General features: G+C 34.6%; 1 protein-coding gene across 3 annotated transcripts in view; it reads right to left on the minus strand.

The window, feature by feature from the left end:
- Positions 1–31: 31 nt before the first annotated feature.
- LOC120635214 (long-chain-fatty-acid--CoA ligase ACSBG2) overlaps positions 32–19,037 on the minus strand; it is a 32,213-nt gene continuing 13,207 nt past the window's right edge. For 2 of the 3 annotated variants that reach the window (XM_039906157.1, XM_039906176.1), the window contains 14 exons: positions 16,562–16,766; positions 15,793–15,927; positions 14,228–14,429; positions 13,641–13,742; positions 11,155–11,304; positions 8,268–8,377; positions 5,788–5,928; positions 5,234–5,299; positions 4,420–4,638; positions 3,521–3,755; positions 2,955–3,095; positions 1,755–1,880; positions 1,046–1,166; positions 32–812 (listed from right to left, as the gene is read on the minus strand). In XM_039906157.1, the coding sequence (XP_039762091.1) occupies positions 736–812; positions 1,046–1,166; positions 1,755–1,880; positions 2,955–3,095; positions 3,521–3,755; positions 4,420–4,638; positions 5,234–5,299; positions 5,788–5,928; positions 8,268–8,377; positions 11,155–11,304; positions 13,641–13,742; positions 14,228–14,429; positions 15,793–15,927; positions 16,562–16,766 (2,030 nt within the window). In that variant the 3' untranslated portion in view covers positions 32–735. The remainder of the gene's footprint in view (positions 813–1,045; positions 1,167–1,754; positions 1,881–2,954; positions 3,096–3,520; positions 3,756–4,419; positions 4,639–5,233; positions 5,300–5,787; positions 5,929–8,267; positions 8,378–11,154; positions 11,305–13,640; positions 13,743–14,227; positions 14,430–15,792; positions 15,928–16,561; positions 16,767–19,037) is intronic. The other variant, XM_039906167.1, reaches the window with a different exon arrangement.

Below are 19,037 nucleotides of genomic sequence, written 5' to 3' on the forward strand. Positions count from 1 at the left end.
TAAAAAAATAAATAAAAGATTTTGATTTTAAACTTAGATAATATATATTTAGTAACAAAAATATTTACATCACTTCTATAACCAATCACAACAATATTATAACTTAAGCTAACTTGAGCGACTCTTTTATTTTTATAAATGAAAATGGCTGTGCTCGTGAAGTATGTCCGTAATTTCGGAGTCTGATGGATCTGATAAGAAATCTCAGAGTCACTCAGCGGGCTATGGAAGAGCTATGCTCAAAGTGTCTCTACGAGATCGAATTGTGTCAGAAATGAAAAAGATCCTAGAAGAACCAGAGTTTCTAAGCTAAATTGGCAATTGGGAGGGCCTAGAGCTTAGAGGGATGATGGCGACAAAGCTGACTTCGTGTTGAATGACAGGTGAATCTAACGTGTCGCAGGGAATCGCCGGACAAAATAATTATCAGACAAAAGATCCAACACTGGACGTCCAGCGGTTTTAGGATGATGATGATACAAAAGTTCTGAAAATATACTCTTGCGGAACCGAGAAATTTCTGAAACTTCAGTGTCCCTTATTAAAAGTGATACAAAAATAAACAGATTTAATCTGCATGGATGGATGAAATGAATGGTTCTACGAGTACTATCACAATAACTCGTAACATATAATACAATATGATTAAACTATCTCCTAATTTGAGCAATATCGATATTTCATTTAATGTATTGTTTTTCGCCCATACCCATTTTTACTAAGTACAAACTATAACTAATCTTTGTAGAAACCTTCTATGATGTCTTTGTATTTCTCGTAGACGACGTTCCTCTTAATTTTCAGTGTTGGACCTGTAAATGAACAAATTAATATATATATTAATACAAACATAAAGAATAATGATCATCATGATGATTTATTTGTTAAGTCATATCAACCCAACTAATGAAATGAATGTTAAAAAAAAACTTTAATTGTAAAATATTTTACTGATGTAGGAGTTTACCAATAAAACGCTCTAACACTGAATACTTTTGATTTTCAAGCAGAATTATATACTTTTGTGTCTACGGTTTCAACTTACCTAATTCTCCAGTATTCATAGAGAAGTCTGCGGGTAGAATAGCAAACTTCTGTATCTTTTGTGCGTTAGAAATCGCTTGCTTGTTGGCACGGGCAATGCCTTCTTCTATAGCTTTGTATACCTGTGGGTAAAGAATAAAAGTTTAAAAAAATCGCCACATTTTCAACACCGCCATTTATAAGATAATGCTATGGGGTAGAAACTGCGCATTTATCATTATATTTGTCCAATTTCATTGGAGTTTGATCTGTGATAAAAGTCAAGGTCACTCCATTTTTAACCTCTACCATCCATAACTCTTGTTATTGATTGTTAGTCGTTGAAAAAGTATCCGTGATATGATCCGAAGCATAATTTGGGAAAGTACAGTGTTCTTTACGTCAGAAAAGTAATTAAAGTGACGTCATAATATCATATTTAAATATTAACCATATATTTTTTACGTAGCGTGTTATTTTGGGGATATGGCACTTATATTATACCCAATTTCCCTTATCGCTTTAAACACAGTATCGTACCGGAACGCTAAATTGCATGGTGGCACGAATTTTTCATAGGCCACTTTTTCTCTTTGATACTGCACGTTTGTCTAGTACGGACATCTAGTAAATATTTAATGGATGTTTCGTGGAAGTCGTAGCCTGGAATGAGTTTCAGAAGCCTAAACTGCTGGGATAGGTGGAGAGGATAAATTAACGTTGATACGTACAGCTGGATCTTTGGTTTTGATAATCTCACTGATCGTGGTGGCCTTGCATCCTAGGCTGGCCACCCATTTACATGTCTCTGGTTCCAGTTCGTCCAACGCGTCCCCAGTATTGGAGTCCACTTTGGCCTGAAGTAGAAATGAAGAGTTATTGAATTGTAGTGTAGGAAAACTTATTGCTAACAGCGAAACTTATGTAAAACGACAAAATGAGAACATGGCTTGAAAAATAACATTGAATAGGTAACATATATGGAGGAAAATTGATAAAATACATGAATAATTATTAAATGTACTATTACAATACACACATCGCCATCTAGCCCCAAAAGCGTAGCTTGTGTTATGGGTGCTTAGATGACTGCTGAATATTTATTTTATGAATAACATACATAAATATTTATAAAATACATATAAATCACACACAAACATTTTCCAGTTGTGAGAATTGAACCCACGGCGTTTGACTTAGAAACAGGGTCGCGGCCCGTCACCAATAAGATAAATCAAAACATCAAAATTGTAATGATGGAGCCAATGCTGCTTTTGTACTCAAATCTCTTGATTGTCCTTTTCCACAGCTGTAGCGTTTTGAATAAGATAGCAATACTTTTAAACCTGACAATTTAGATTAGTGTAGAGATCTCTACAAAAACTGAACTGAAAGTAACTGTTTCTTCACAAAGTTCCCTTATGCAACTAAAGGTTATATGTCTAAAGACATTGGTTTCTAATTGACCAATTTCTTGACTAAAGCTAAATGACTTGTTACTTGGTGGAGTATTAGGAGCCATGTGGATTGTATTCATACAATTAATGTTATTTCTGGAAAGTTTTTTTTGTTTATTCCACTACAAGTTAGCCCTTTAGCAATAAGGAGCTATTGGTTGTTATGATGTAATCTAAGATGTAGCTGGCTATCGTGTTAGGGGTATAGCCAGAAAATGGAAATGGATGAGAAACCCATTAGTAGGGCTGTACACGGCAACGAATTGTCGAATGTCGTTTATATATTGCATATCTCACGTGTAGAAGTTGCGTCAGACCAGTTTGTTCGACAAGTTGGTAAGGGTGCCATATTTTTGGAATATAGGTAAAATACTCCAACGGGTACATCTAGTGCTAATGCTAATTACCCTAAGGACTCCCTGGTATACAGTTGAGATTTTTACTTCTTTAGCCCTAGTTTAACTATATACAAACCTTCAGTGTGAGTAGAATGGCGAGGAACTTTCGTCTGTCGCCTATAAGCACGGCATATCCTACGTGCAGCAGTTGGGCTTGCACAGTTTGCTCGATAAGTACGGGTGCTATATTTTCACCTCCGGCTGTAATCAGCAACTCCTGTAAGGAAATACAGACGCTATAAAACATTATTTCAGTTATATAACTTATCTTGATAACACACGATCCTATGATCCAGCTATTTAGATATGGACAGCTTATTATTAATTGGCCATAAACGATGTACCTATAGCGTGGTCAGTAAAATGGTAAGTAAATGTTTTAGTTTATCTTGGATTTAAAGGTATCGTAAAATTTCTGATAGCTAAGCTTTTTTCCGAGATAACTAGTGTTATTTTTAACCTAGGTGTTAATTTTTGTAAAGTGTAACAATATAAACTTTTAAGAAAAACATCCTGAGAAAACCTGCTAGCCTGAGATTTCTTAAAGGCGTGTGAAGCCTACCAATCCATACTTGGCTAGTGAGATGGACTCCCGTGCCCTCTATATGGATGATGAATAAGGGTATTTTAATAATTATCTACCTTTATTCTGCCAGTAATGTATAACAAGTTGTTGCTGTCTAATCTTCCAACGTCTCCGGAGTGTAGCCAGCCCTCGTCGTCCAGGGTATCTTTTGTCTTTTGTTCGTCGCTAAGGTAGCCCATGAAAACATGGCGACCGCGCATTTGAATCTCTCCGGGCCCATTGATGCTTGCTGACCCGCCGAATTTAGTTTCCGTTCCATCCAGAACTTCTCCAGAACAATCTAATTTAAACCTGGAATAAAAGTTTATTTTTTTAATATATCTACTAAGATATTTGTTTTAAGAATGTAAAAAGGAGAGAAGATAATATTATCAGCCGACTTAAAGTAACCGACAAAAGTAAAGTTCTACGTTTATTTTATGTATAAATGTGCTTTTCAATGAAATAGCACATAAACCTTCTCGTGTAAATTTGTGTTTTACCAGTTACGCTATGTCGGCGGTAATGGCTCGATGGCTATTCATAACCACAGCAAAATAATTAATTACAAACAATAATTCTATGTATATAATAATAAAAATGATAAGGTTTATAAATTCTATTGCTGATTTAGCTAATTTGTTATACGATATGCTGTTATGAAAATTATCAAGGACAACAAGACAAAAGAAATGCTAAATCAACATTTTACACCATACCATTTTACTACACGTCATTTAATATTTCTTCGACTATCTGATATTCACCGCAAGTATTAAGAATGACCGCTTTACGTTTTCTCCGTCTGGGTATATGGGTACCTTCAAGTCCAGAGTAAAAAGGTATTTTTAAGGCAAGCGCGCTCCAACTTAGGCTGCATCATCGCAAAGCAAAGCTCTTATTAAAATTGAAAAAAAAAGATCGCACTTATAAAACAAAATGTGAGCTAAAATCACTTAAAAGTGTATTTACTTACTTGGGATATATGCTAAGAGTGTGTGCCCCGGCCGCTTCGCTCATACCAAAGGCATCCATGATAGGGATGTCAAGGGAGAGGAAGAACTTCTTGATTTCAGGTGACAGTGGTGCGGCCGCGGTGACGAAGGTCGAGCAGCGGTCGAGACCTAGGTTGACTCGCACTTTGTTGAATACTACCGACTTTGCCATCTTGTAACCGCATGATGTACCCGATTGCCTGTTATTCAATAATAAACCTTCATCAAAATTTGGAAATAATTGAACCTGATGCTGTAGAATTGTAAATAAGCCGATATGTCCGAACCTAGCCGATTGCGAGGCCGTCGTAGTTTGAACATGTGTAAAATTGTGGTTCGACTTGCACTGTTCGTAGTACTAGTTGAGCTTTTAACGATGACTTAAACATGTATTAAAATTCTCTTTTTACACTCGTTAGACAGACTACTCAGTACATTTATTTAAAAAATTTAAAAACTAGGATGAAAATTATTTAATGACAAAAACCATTAAATAAAAAAATAAAACAGAAACCAATACGTGAGGTAAAACAAGATGGTTGATACCTAAGAACTAAAAGTGGGATACAAAAATATATATATCATGCACTTTTATGGTGCACATAAAAAAAATTAGATACGAAGATTTTAATGGATATTTTAGTTACTACAAAACAGTTCTAGGATACATTTACCAATAATATAGTCGCAACATAAAAAATCAACAACTATTTACTATGTCTAATTATTTGGGATCATGCAATGACTTCTACCTTTTATTCTATACCAAACAACAGGGTCATTTTTATCACGTACCAATATTTTATCATTTCCAAGAGCGTGAAGTCTAATGGTAGACCTATCATTCCAGCAGACAGGGCTCTGATAAAACGTTCAAATAATGTTTTATTATGTAAATAAATAAGAATAGAATCTTTTTGTTGATTATATAAATCAATCAGTATAGGTATTAGTACCGACATATCCCTTCGAAAGCTGTTTATAGGACAACTGACGTCAAACAACACAATCTATAAAAAATTAAAACATCCCGGTTTTGAAACAGCTCTATGATTTAAGAGAATAAAAGTTATTGTATTTTTTTCGATTGAGTGAAAATAACCGGATTTGGAATTGTGTTTTCGCGATGGCATGGCTTCCACTCGCTATAGGGTGCTTCTTGAGCACCGATTAATAGTTTTATTTTATTTAAATTTCCATTTTTTTTTACAAATTTGTATCATAGGCAAATGACGCTTAAATGGGTAAAAAAAATAACTGCTCGTGTCTAATAACCACTGATCTTTTATTGATTGAGTTTTTTATTTTAATAATTAATGCCCTCATTAAGTAAAATAAAAATATCTTACCCATTTATTCTAGCGCAATGATGCTCCGTGCCCTTGTCTTTAGCCCACGTAGCTATGTACCGTTTCAAGGATCCGCTGGATTTGCCCACGGCCATGATTTTCTCGTACATTTTCTCCCATACTCGAGGCACCGCCAGGAACCTTGATTATGAAAAAAGCATTTTCAATTAAAAACGAATTTTTAGGTAACAGGATTTTGCTATTAATAAATCCAAATGGGAAATAATGTTCAAATATTACTATAATAGAACAACACAACTATCCATACTAATATTAAAGATTATATAATATATAATGGGTATGTGTGTTTGTTTGTTCCGAAAATAGCACCTGAACCCGATAGCACAACACAGAGATAGCATTGGGATGAGTTCCCTAAATATTACGCGCCGCCGAATCGGTATCGTAAGTTCGTAACTTTAGGTAACGCCTAACGTCATTAGTCGACATGAAAGGGTTGGCGAAAAGTTTTTTCTCTACACTCAAATCTTTAAGCATCCGATTAAGGCGTTCCCTCTGTTTAGTAAAAAAGGGCATTAGTGATCAAATAAATTTGCAGGGATAAAAAAAAACTAAATAAAGACGTACGAATCTCACTTAGGTGTATTTTCAGTTTAGTTTGTTTTAGTTAGGACTGCATTTATTGCCTTCTTATCATCTGATGAGATCGCAATCAAGTGTTTTACGATAAACGATGGTCAAATACGAGTAGGATTACGCTCCGAACGGTTTCTCGTATAAACCCTTATGCATCGCAGGAATGCGTCGAATCCCGCAATGTGCATTTCATGTTTTTTTTGTCTCTATAGGTATACCTAATAGGGGAATCGGGATCTACATATGGTATGGGATGCGAAAATCTACATCGCTTCCCTTATTAAATGGACAAAGTGTGCGGTAAATTTCATAAAATGAATAAAAGTTTCCTTTTTTTTTTTTAAGACGTCCTCGTTGCCTTTCGGCAAACGCTAACGTTTTATTTGTGGAAAGTTTGGGTGCGATCTCCGGCAGGGGCAGTTTGGAATTTATAATATCAGAATTTTCTCTGGTGGGAGGCTGACTTTCTATAATCCTGCTGACAAAGACGTGCGCCAAGCGATAAGGGGTATGCGTTTAATATAACTGCCATAACCCTAACAGGTTAGCCCGTAACCATCTTCTCATGCATTATCACTACCACCAGTTGAGATTGCAATGGCTAACTCTTATGAAAAAAAAAAAAAAAACTTGTAATGACTCACGAGATTTCCAATTATTATTGCTCGTGTTGATTCTAATTTCGAGATTGTAAGTCTTAGTAGATATCCTGTACGGTACGTTTTGATGAGCACACACTTTTAAAGGCTATCATATACTTACTTCTAATGAATTGTGGAATTGATTTATTTCATACTAAAACTTGATATTATTTCAATACTTGAAATGTCCTCTGGCGGTTTATAAGAAAAGGGACACGGACAGTCACTATAAAATTATACATATAGATATATCTTAATAAAGCCGTTGCGGAAAAAAGATCTATCACCGAAACAGTTGATTGATTATAGGTATGTTACAATTATCAGTTACACAGAAAGATATGAAACACTAGGTAATTCCAATAACACTGCAATGCAAAGTTAAAATGTTATCGTATATTTTTAATCATGACCTGATAATGATTTAATTATAAATATACGTAGAAAAGTTTTTGGAAATGACTGTTTAAATATGAAGAGTGTGTTTCACCTTTTGCCAGACTGAATTAGTTCTATATACTATTACTATTTTTGACCCACGAGGTAAGCACAGTAAATATATAGAGTTAAATTAAAAATATCACAAAGCTCTTGGCCTTGCAGTTCCTATCATTAAAACGAACAACTTTTTTCAAATTTTTTTCAATATTCAGTACCTCTTAATATATTTCACACAAAAAAAAACATGTTATTTTTGTGAAGTGGCACTCCAAATACATGTGATTCGACAACGTCGCGTTGTCGGGTCAGTGACCGCACGATAGAGTCGTGGTTCCCCCGCTTTTGCCGATACATTACAGAGTAGCAACGAGTACATATTAATGTAATTTTTCACAAACTATCAAATTAAAAAAAACTTGTAGACCCAAAGTTGTTAGTTTTAATGTGAACGACACACAGGAAACTAACAAAAAAAATTTCTACTTGCTCTATCTGTCTGTATGTCTATTATTCTGTATTAATTATAAGTATAACATAAAATAAATATACTACGACAATACACACATCGCCATCTAGCCCCAAAGTAAGCGTAGCTTGTGTTATGGGTACTAAGATGACTGATGAATATTTTTATGGGTCATGAATATTTATAAATACTTATAATTTACAGATAAACACCCAGACACTGAAAAACACTTATGCTCATCACACAAACATTTTCCAGTTGTGGGAATCGAATCCACGGCCTTGGACTCAGAAAGCAGGGTCGCTGCCCACTGCACCAGTCCTTACAATGCTTACCTAGTAGGCCTTACTTCCTTCAATGTTTCTATCAAACTGCCTTTCAAGGCATCGGGTTGCGCAAAGTAAACTGCCACAGCGTTATGAAGGGTTGTGTAAATGTCCACCACCTGAAATACATTCAAATTACCAGATTTATATTACTAAGTATGAACATTTCACAGTCAAAACAGTCATTTGAAGACAAAAATATGCTATTTTCATGCGCTTGCGCACCTTTTAATGACTTATTGGTGCTAAAACGTTAAAAGATTACCAGGAGCCAATAATATGAACTTTTAGCTTGTTTTAGCACCAATAAGTCAAAGGTACTGAAACTTTAAAAGAGCACAAATTAGTCATTGGTGCTAGAATGTAAAAAGAAAACCAGGCGGGTGCCTTGTATTGCTGACTTGACGTCGCCGGTCCCAGTAAATATCACCAACACTAATAATGGTTATTTAAGGTAAAATGATTACCAGGAGCCAATAATATGAACTTTTTTGTTTAAGCACCAGTAAGTCAAAGGTACTGAAACTTTAAAAGAGCACAAATTAGTCATTGGTGCTAGTATGTAAAAAGAGCACCAGGCGGGTGCCTTGTATTGCTGACTTGACGTCGCTGTTCCCAGTAAATATCACCAACACTAATAATTTAAGGTTTCGTTACCTGTCCACTAACCCGCACTGAAGTAACGCGGTGGATTTCCATCGCACCTACTTCACATACAAAAATGGGGCACTGTGCCCAGCATGTAAACAATATCAAACCACAAAAGTTTTTCACGCACGCTCAAAGTTTAGCTGGTAGAAATCCGTAAGAGATTTTGGCTTTTCTTTGCTAGAAATTTGCTTCAGTAACCATAGGCTTCCACAGATGGAAAGGCCGCCAGTGCCCCTAATTTCACCCAAGCAAACCCTAGACGTCGTCGGTTCGCTAGGTAATTAAGACAGACAGTAGTTTATAAATGCGTGTTTAAAACATTGCATCAAACGTGAGAACTTAATACGAAGAGAATATAATTGCTACTTACCGTAAGCCATTTGAATAATATTGATTAATGGCACATCGGATGATGTCTATTTAAAGGTCAAGGCATGCTTACAGAAATACTATTGGCTGTAGCATGTCGCTATCGTAAATTTAAATAGATAATGCAAAGTGTTAGGCTGGGACTAGTGAATTACTGTAATTTTTAGTATTAATCGAATATCTCGTGTACGAAATATAAAATACTAGCTGTAAGTACTCTAAACGTTTCGCAATGGCTTAGTCTTACGTTGCGTCCACTTCATACATGCACAAAAGCGCTGCCTACCCTAACATTTTCATATAACTGGCAACAGAGGAGGATTTGGACATTTTATGCCATTTTACTGCTTTATGTCCTGCTCCAAATTCCTGTGCACGCCACTGGTCAAGAGCATTGCAATTCTTATTTAATATCTATACTGACGTTTGCAAATGTTAGGAATGTGAGACTACTGATCTGATTAATCTTCATTTTTAAGATATGTGGCGCACGGCGTCGTCGTTTAAGATTATGAATTCTAAGACATTCCGCTGTGTGTGTGTCAGCCTTAAAAAATAATCTATTTCTTCTAACTTGTCTTATTTTGTAAGCAGTCATTTCATAACTTTTTTATGTAAAGTATGTTTGATGGAAAACAAATAAAAACAAAATGAAAAAATATATTCTTTATGAATATCTATGCTTTTATCATTTATTAATATTTGCAAAACGATCGAATTAAAGTAATTAAAATATAGTTTGCATAAGACATGGTAGAAAAAGTGATGTGTAGTAGCGAAAATATAAAAAAAAATTGATACATTTAGAAAAAGAGATAGATACTCTTTACATTTAGTAAAGAGTATCTATCTCTTTTTGTTTGTTTTTTTTTTTCTCTTCTTAGAACGTACTTTACACTTATTTAAGTAATTAAGTAATAAAAACGAAAACAGACTGAACGGATACTAATAAAAACACACAACAAATAACTAGGCAATTAAGAAGAATTTTGTGTAGTTAAACGTGTATCTAACTAAATAAACCTACAATGCTTTTGCAATGTGTATTTGCTTACGTCCTGGATGCGTCACCCGCAACAATGGACGCTAATATTATATACTTATTACGTAGATAAGAATACCTACTCAATTACATTTAAAAAAGCATTTAATCATTTTTAATGGAATACTTTAGCCGCGTTGAGCGATTGAGGTACGGGCAAAAACAAAAGTTTGCGTCACTGACATGCGACATTCTCTGGTGCGTGGCAAGTTTCAGCGGCCTGTGAATACATTGGCCATACTAAAACATTGAATAATAGTTTTCAATTTCTGTCAGTCTAGTCAGTCCCCATGGTTACTTAATTTATTTAGTTTAATTGTAGTATATTATATTGAGAGAGCGATTTGAGTTAGATTTTTGGTGTTAGACATCTGATTAGCGAGTTAGACTGGCTGTTTGCGTGGCACAAGAGTAGTGAATTCGAGAATTATTTCCAGGGGATTCTTTAAAAAAGAATATATTGATCGTGCCATATTTGTTTCCTTTTATAAATGAATCTTTCATGCGAATATCTTAGCAAAATATTTTGGACGTTTCAATTTGCCTTGCGTGCCACGAGTGCTCAAATTTGTTTGTGGTTTGAATCTTGAGTCTTAAAGTATTTTAGATATTTTATTATTTGTTTATTTCAAATTTGAGCTTAAATCCATAAAATTAAGTTTCATTTTACTCTGATGTTCAAGCATTTCCATACTCGAAAATGACTGCTCGATTGCGAGCGAGAACTTCTTGAACTAAGGCTACTGAAGTTATGAAGTCGATTTCGGGTCGTATGTTAATAATCATCAGCGTATGTTCAGTTTCAATTAAATTTTACTCGATTAAATGTCTTACCTGAGCAGCGACATGACTCAGCGGTAGGTAGGAGATGAGTACGTCAACAGTCGGCTGCAGATCTCCAACTCGTTCGCTTATGGAATACGCATCCCATGTGAGGTTGTCGTGCGATAACATCACTGCTTTTGGTTGTCCGACTGTACCAGACTGAAAATAAATGCAACATCATTGTTAATAGGAAAAAAAACAAGAAGTATTTCAAAACTATGACGTGCAGTTAAAACTAAATTAAAATGCGATATTGTAGTTAAAATTTACAAAGTTTTTATGTCGCTGATTAGATAAAAATAGATGGAAATAGCATGAAACATAGGTACCTACTGAATGTAAGAAAGTAATATGTTACTTATAGGATATCAATTCACACTAATTTCCTATTTACAAAAAAGACAGAATCTCTTCAAAATCATAAAATGCTTGAAACTTATTAAGCAATAATTTTATTTCTTATTCTTTGAATATATCATTTCATCGGTGAAGGAAAACAACGTTAAACAGAACGCATGCCCGAGAGTTCTCCATAACGTTCTCAGAGGCGTGTGAAGTCCACCAATCCGCACTGGGCCACGGTGGACTACGGCCTAAACCCTCATTGTGGGAGGAGACCCGTGCCCTGTAAGGGCCGGTAATGGGTTGAATCGATGATGATACCTTATTGGAACTTATAAGTATAATCAATGAAAAGACTCTTAGGTATATTTATACCATGCTGATAAAAAACGAATTCGACACAAAGTTTACGTAGACACATAAAAGCCAGTGTAGCTTAGTATTAAGTCTTTCCGATAGGAAAAAATCCATTATCAGCATTCAGTTTATGCTTTAACGCTCTCTTAATAAATTAGCTCGCATGGCAACAGCCCACACATAATCTACCAACAGAATCTACGATGATATTTTGTGTATTAATAAGGTTTATTATTTAATGTTAGTATTACTGAGTGCACTGTGGTCTTTTCAATGTTAATGATTTTGCGATAATCTTTGGAATTAAAAAAATAATCATATCAACATCGAAAACGTATATTGCAATGATATGGTCCAATGTTATCGATAACACAAAGTTTTCGGTAAAACCTAGCGATTAACCGTGTTAGAGAAAATGATTAAAGTCTTAATAGCACGACCGAAACTAATACGTGGTGGTGAAAACTGTTTTTGTTATATCCGGCTCGTTAAATCGCAAATAGCGCGTGTTTGATAAACATTACGTGGCTTCTGGCTAATTATAGCAGCAGAGCTACCAATCCTTTTAATAAATTAAATAAATAAATAGCTCATGACCTAATGGGCTTCCCGAGTTCGTTCCCAAGCACGCACCTTTAGCTTTTCGGAGTTGAGTACGTTTTTAATTTAAGCAATAAAATATCACTTGCTTTAAGTGAATGAACATCATAAGGAAACCTGTATGCCTGAGACTTCTCCATAATGTTCTCAAGGGAGTGTGTAGTCCCACCAATCCGCACTTGGCCAGCGTGCTGGACTATAACCGCCTAAACCCTTCTCACAGTAGCTCATTTAATCGCGACCTTTTTTAACTTTATAGGTTATTTGATTTATTGTTTTATATCTGTTTGTTTGTTTGTTTGAATGTAACGCTGAACACATTTTTACATACAACATGTCTTTATTGCACACATTGTATACAAATTAAACACAAATACAGAAGATACTTAGAAAATAAAATAGAGCGTGCAAAGGCGGCCTTATCACTGAAGCGATCTCTTCCAGACAACCTTTGACGTTAGGAAAAACGAAAGAACGGGTTGGTGCAGCAATTAAAGTTTCAAATATATAGGTATGTATATATATACAAAATAATTATAATTAATTACTTACTCATAAATTCTAATTCTACACATATTATATCTACATAATATATACCTGTCTGCCTGTGTGGTTCCTAACTTAGATACCTGTTTATTAATTTAGTGGATATAATCAGCTTTCTAAGACTTTTTAAGGTTTGCAGCGATACATTTCCATTGATATTACTTTCACATAGCTAACTGGATTAGAATATACCAATTTTTAAAATAAACACCCATTCTTAAAAATTATCCTCATTATACTGGAATATTATATTAACTGAGGACTGAGAAAATGAACAGAGTCGTGTTTGGGCTAATTTATCTTCAATTATATTACTAGTTAAGAACCATTAATTACTTTAATGTTTTTAACACATTGCTGCCTAACAGTATTTCTGTACAACATAAATAATGCAAGGAATAATTCGTATATCGAGCTTCAAATGTAAAACCAAACGCAAAACAATACTAAACTGTGGACTCATTACTTATAGTTATACTATTTTAAAGGCGATTATGTCCTAGTATACGACCTTCCGAATTACCTTGTATTCTAAGTATATTTTTTTTTATTTTTAGTACAATCTTGCATATGCAAGTGGATTTTGTAATTACCTACCGCTCAGTACGTTTATGTCATATCGCTTTGAATTATGTATAGTGGATACTAACCGTGTAGACTAACGTGCAGCATTCATTGACGGCGATAGATTTAAGGATGTTGTTAAGTTGAGTGTCCGGTTCCTTTGCGCCCATTTCCATTATTTGATCCCACTGTAAGAAAATTAATAAGTAAAAATTAATTAAGTTCAATCATTTTTATACGTTTCATGCAGCAGAAAAAAAACTCGGTACTTTACCGAACAGCTGTTTTAATATTTCATCTTAAACTTCAATATTTTTGATTATCAAGTTATTATAGATCGGATAGATATAGGGTGTTGGCTTATCTTTGCCGATAAAATAATCACCCAGAGAAGGGTATCTCCATTCTGCACGTATTTAATTTTTTTTTTAATACTTATTTTTTCAGCCGCTTATATTAATTTTTGAGGAGTTCTTTAATTAATAATTATTTATTAATGGTTTCATACTTAATAGTAGGAAATAATTTGACTTTGTTTGGCTTTGGATACTATTTTGAATACTGTGGAATGACAATTAAAAGCATTTTTCTTTAATGTTTTTATTTTTTTTGGTTTTTCTTTTGTTGTTTTGCTTATAAAAAAACGTATGATGTAAGGTATCTGAATTCTTACACTATAAACTCCGGGTATCGATGTGTTCACGACTCCCTCCCATTGTACGATTGCTTTCAGGTGTTTTAGCCGACTTTGCACTGACAATATTTTATCAAGCTGCTTCTTATCCTGTACAACGCAGATGTTGGCTCGCGACGACTCCAAGCAGAAGTAGCAAGCCTCCGCAGAATTGGTTGTGTAAATACCAGCAGCATATCCTCTAAAAGAGAAATTTCATTTGTTATGTTATCAATTACACGATTAGGTACGTTTCGCTCTGATACCAGAGCATCATCAGATGTTGAGTTTATAACGCACAATAGTAAAACTTAGAAGCCAGTGGCGTAACGTGGGTTGCCTAGCCTTCTGTAACACTCCGTAAGGCAGGTTAGAATCTTATTTACCTACTTAGGTAACAAGTTACAACCTACTTAAGTACTGATTAAAGTTAAGATTAATTTTATTGTTTGTCTTAAGTGTACCTACTTAAAACAAACACTCAGATTGTGCAACTTAACTATATATATAGTTAAGGACATATATAATTGTTTACACTGACATTAGGTCAGTGTTCGTATACACTAAATATTGACATACAAATTCCAATTTCAAAAAGTTTTTTAAATTCGTTTCTAAATGGCGCGTTGAGTACCGATAAAAATTTTCCATTTTTATCGGTACTCAACGCGCCATTTAGTTGAAAGTCAATTAATATAAAATATAATTCGTAAAATATGCACAGGTCATTTACATTCTTCTAAATGGAATGTCTAAAATTTAATTTTATAATGAAACATAATTTTAAATAAAATGATTTCATGTAAATATACTTAATCTTCAAAAGGCACAATCAAATATTAATTTTGATACAGTATACCTACTGTTTACCGACCGGGAGATATTTTATACGGACAAAAAATTTTGTGATTTTTAAATTTAGATTAGGTTAAATAAATCTTCTTTAGATTATACCATGAGTTGGTATCTAAAGAAAGAAATTCGTATGCGCCTAGATAGTACCTACGGTCAATGCTCGACCTACAAATCGTAAAAGTGATAAGGGCTGATAAATCATAGATTAAAAATAATACCTACCGTACATACCGTACGAGTAGTGTATGGCATAATGCGGCTTTGGCATCAAACTAAAAAAACATATTCGGACATGGACTGTAATCTAGACGATCGAGAAACTATTCCGTTTAGCCATAGAAAAGAGGTTTTTACTTTCGTAATGCTGAGACATGAAAAGATGGCTGCATAATTGGTTGTGTGGTTAGCATAGTCTAATATGAATCAAGAGATACCAAGTTTGATGTCAGGTTAGGCCAATAAGTTATAGGTCTCTTGTTTTTTATATGTCAAGAAATTTCTAGTGGCAGCCAGAAATGTGCAAATTACACGTGAAACCGTCCGTGTCGTTCTCTGTTATTATTACTAACGACTAGCTTATGATAATTATCTGAAGCCATATTGTAGCGCCATGGTTGGTTAAAGCGCTAACTCTCCCGTGAGATGCCTTTTCACAATTGTTTTAAAGCTACCTAGGTTACAACGAAGCCGAATAAAGTTTATTTATTTACCCAGCATGTATTGCGCCTAGATCAGCTGTGTACCACTGCTCTGAGTTGAAACCTAATATACAGACGGAGTGGTATCGTTCCAGTCCTAATTTCAAAAAACCCTTTGCAATCGTTCGCACGCGTTCCTGGTACTGTCTGAAAGTAACAAAGAAATTTAAATTAGGTACAATATTGTAGCGCAACAATCGGCATCGGCGCGGCGCGCGGCGTGACGTTTCTAACCTTTATAGACCTCTCTCAAATAATAAGAAACCTGTGCTTAGTATGAACTAGCTATGAGATTGGAAATCATTAAACCATAAATGAGTATAAACCCATTTACACTCTTCGGAAAATATTTATTGTATTGCAGATTTAAATATTATGATAACTTCCAAAACATGGTAATCTCAAACAATCGTCCAACTCGGGTGACACACCTTGGATTTCCGGCCCGTTAAAGTCCGTGTAAAAATGTGTTCAGCGTTACATTCATTATAGTTATTCTCTGTCTTCCTTTTCAGATATCGACACTTCAGGCTGAAATCTTAATATTACTGAAATCAAATACCTAACTACTTCTTGATAAAAAAAGCTTTCTAATGGTCAAAGAAATTTTAAAATCGGGTCATTACTTTCAGAGTTTTATCGATTAAAAACAAGCAAACAGATCTCATGTTATAAGTTCAGCATTTTTGTGTACTTTATCTGTGGTGTAGGTACAATAAAAGTGTATCCAATCATTCATATAGATAAGTATAAATATAGCGATCGACTAGTTTAAACTAACTTGTAAGTTGTTTTATGCCATCTCCCGTCCGCCTTCTTTGTAGCGAATGCAATATCGTCAGGGTACCGAGCGGCCGTTCTGCTGAGTAGACCGGGCACCGATATGGGAGGTTCCGCGGCAACACCCCGAGAACCCATACGGATTCTAACGTGGCCTCCAGGATTGCAGCATGTGTAACTGTCGGCTGGGATGAACTGGTCTGGACCTGGTGGAAGAAATATTACCATCAATACTTTCTGTCCTTGAAAATGTAATTAGATATATCTTTATTGCACCTTAAAGCTTATTTTTGAGATTCAAGTTGGTCTGTTGGTTGTGACTTGTGGCTCTACTTCCGGTTCGGAGAGCAGATTCTCTGAAGAAGATGTCAGTAAGAAACTCCGCAGGTGTTATTCTTAAATGTCATCTTCCCATTGCGTTATGTGGACATTGCGAAGATAAACCATGACGAACCAACTTACAGCACCCACCAACAGTGTTTTTGTTTTGTTGAAATAAAACTTCTTTAGGCGCGACGCGAGTAACTCAGACGTAAGCGTTACTTCCGTCAGATGTATTTCTAGTTTCTGTCATTTAAAAATTATAATTTGCATTGGTCTTCTTGACTTATACGCCAGCTTTTGCTATTGGCAAATATCATAATCAATTAGGAATTTTTTATTCCAAATATTTTCAAATGGATCAATTCTGAATAGCAAAGTGAATTAAAATTCAAGTTAAAAAAAAATTTAATTGCAGTTTTTTGGAAATCTGTATATATATACTACTTTTGTATTAGGTGATGTAAAAAGAGCGATGATAGTACGACCGCGCTGTTGATTTTTTAAACCCAATGTGTAGGTTAAAGAATAAGATTAATTTAGAATTGAGGGTTACAAGCAAGTTGTTTTGCAATAACATTAAATAAATGAATATCTTCCTAACTGTTGACGTCAGTATGCAAATGCTTAATTATAGTGTTTACAATACTCGTTTAAACTTATTACAGTACCACAAGATAAGTTTATATATTAAAGATTAATCACTTACCCAGCATACATAAAATTATAGGAACATATTATATAGTTTACAAACTTTGTCTTGCCTTGTTGGTTTAACATCTGTTTTAATATTCTAAACAAAAATAAATCTTGCGAAACATAATAAGTTCACAATTCAACTTTGTATATTTTATAGTTTATGGGAGATAAATTAAGAACAACAATGCTAGTAACAAAAATATTATAAAAAACGCTTACAATATTGAAATTCTTTTCACTGACGTAATATTAAAGTCAGTGATTCTATTCCTCTAATTTAAATTTCCACTTTGTGTATTTCTAATATCCTGATTCTGTAGTGTATACGCTTTTTTACTCTTAAAGTCAGTTTCTCATTAACTAACCCAAAATATTTGTGCGATGATAGCAGCACGAACCTCTAACTTTTCTAAGTTTTAACCAACTAAAATATCACTTGCTTCAACGGTGAACGAGAACATCGTGAGGAAGCCTGCATGGCTGAGGGTTCTGCATAATTTTCTCAAAGGTGTGTGAAGTCCAACAATCAAACAACAAAAACCACCAAACCTAGCCAGCGTGGTGGACTACGGCCTTAACCCCTTCTTACCATTATGCACACCATATAAAAGAAAACAATAGGTAGTTTTTTTTTACTATATTATATAAGAAATAAATATTTTCTACAACATTTTTAAGTCGGTGCCAAGGTAAATGTAGAAACTACCAGCACTTTCCTTGCTTCGGTATAGTAGTATATGATCTATACCTACATACTTAGTAACTTTCTACATTTGTCGAAAAATTCTTTTACTTCACACGTGATAAAATCTTTGCATATCGCCAGCTCACATGAATAATTTGTATGCCAACTGTTAATGCAGTGTGACAAGTCATTATTTGTTTTGATCGTACGATGACGTTAAAATTCAAACATTTTTTGTCTAATTTTATTCTGCTAATTACAACTCCAAAGTTCAGCTTCTTCAACCATGTAATTTAAACCGATAAAATTCCGTTTTCCTATCCGAATATAACCTACGGACCTACTTGGTAATACAAAAAGTCAATTTCAAACGTATTTTTTTTTACTTTTTAGCATGCCTAATAACTACTAATATTTCTCACTACTAGGTATCTACTAGATATTCCTGAGTCACGAAACACCTTGACCGCATACCTACTATGGGCAATAAACAGCCACAGAAAAGCGAACAGACTAACAGGTTGGTTTATTCGATGAAGACGTAATTATTCAAAAAAATATTGCATTGAAAAACTAGGTGATATCTGTACAAATTATTACTAGTTCAGGCCTTTATTCCTACCAACATTGAGCAAGTCACTCTATGTGGGATGGGGTAGAGATCTATACCAGTTCTGGGCAAATGGCCTCTTTCGCTGGCACCATACGTGCCTTACCTCTACGAGATTCTATACTACAGGCACTATAATATCTAGTAGGTACTAAAAACTTT

The sequence above is a fragment of the Pararge aegeria genome, chromosome 2 (assembly GCF_905163445.1).
Source record: "Pararge aegeria chromosome 2, ilParAegt1.1, whole genome shotgun sequence".
Classification (NCBI taxonomy): domain Eukaryota; kingdom Metazoa; phylum Arthropoda; class Insecta; order Lepidoptera; family Nymphalidae; genus Pararge; species Pararge aegeria.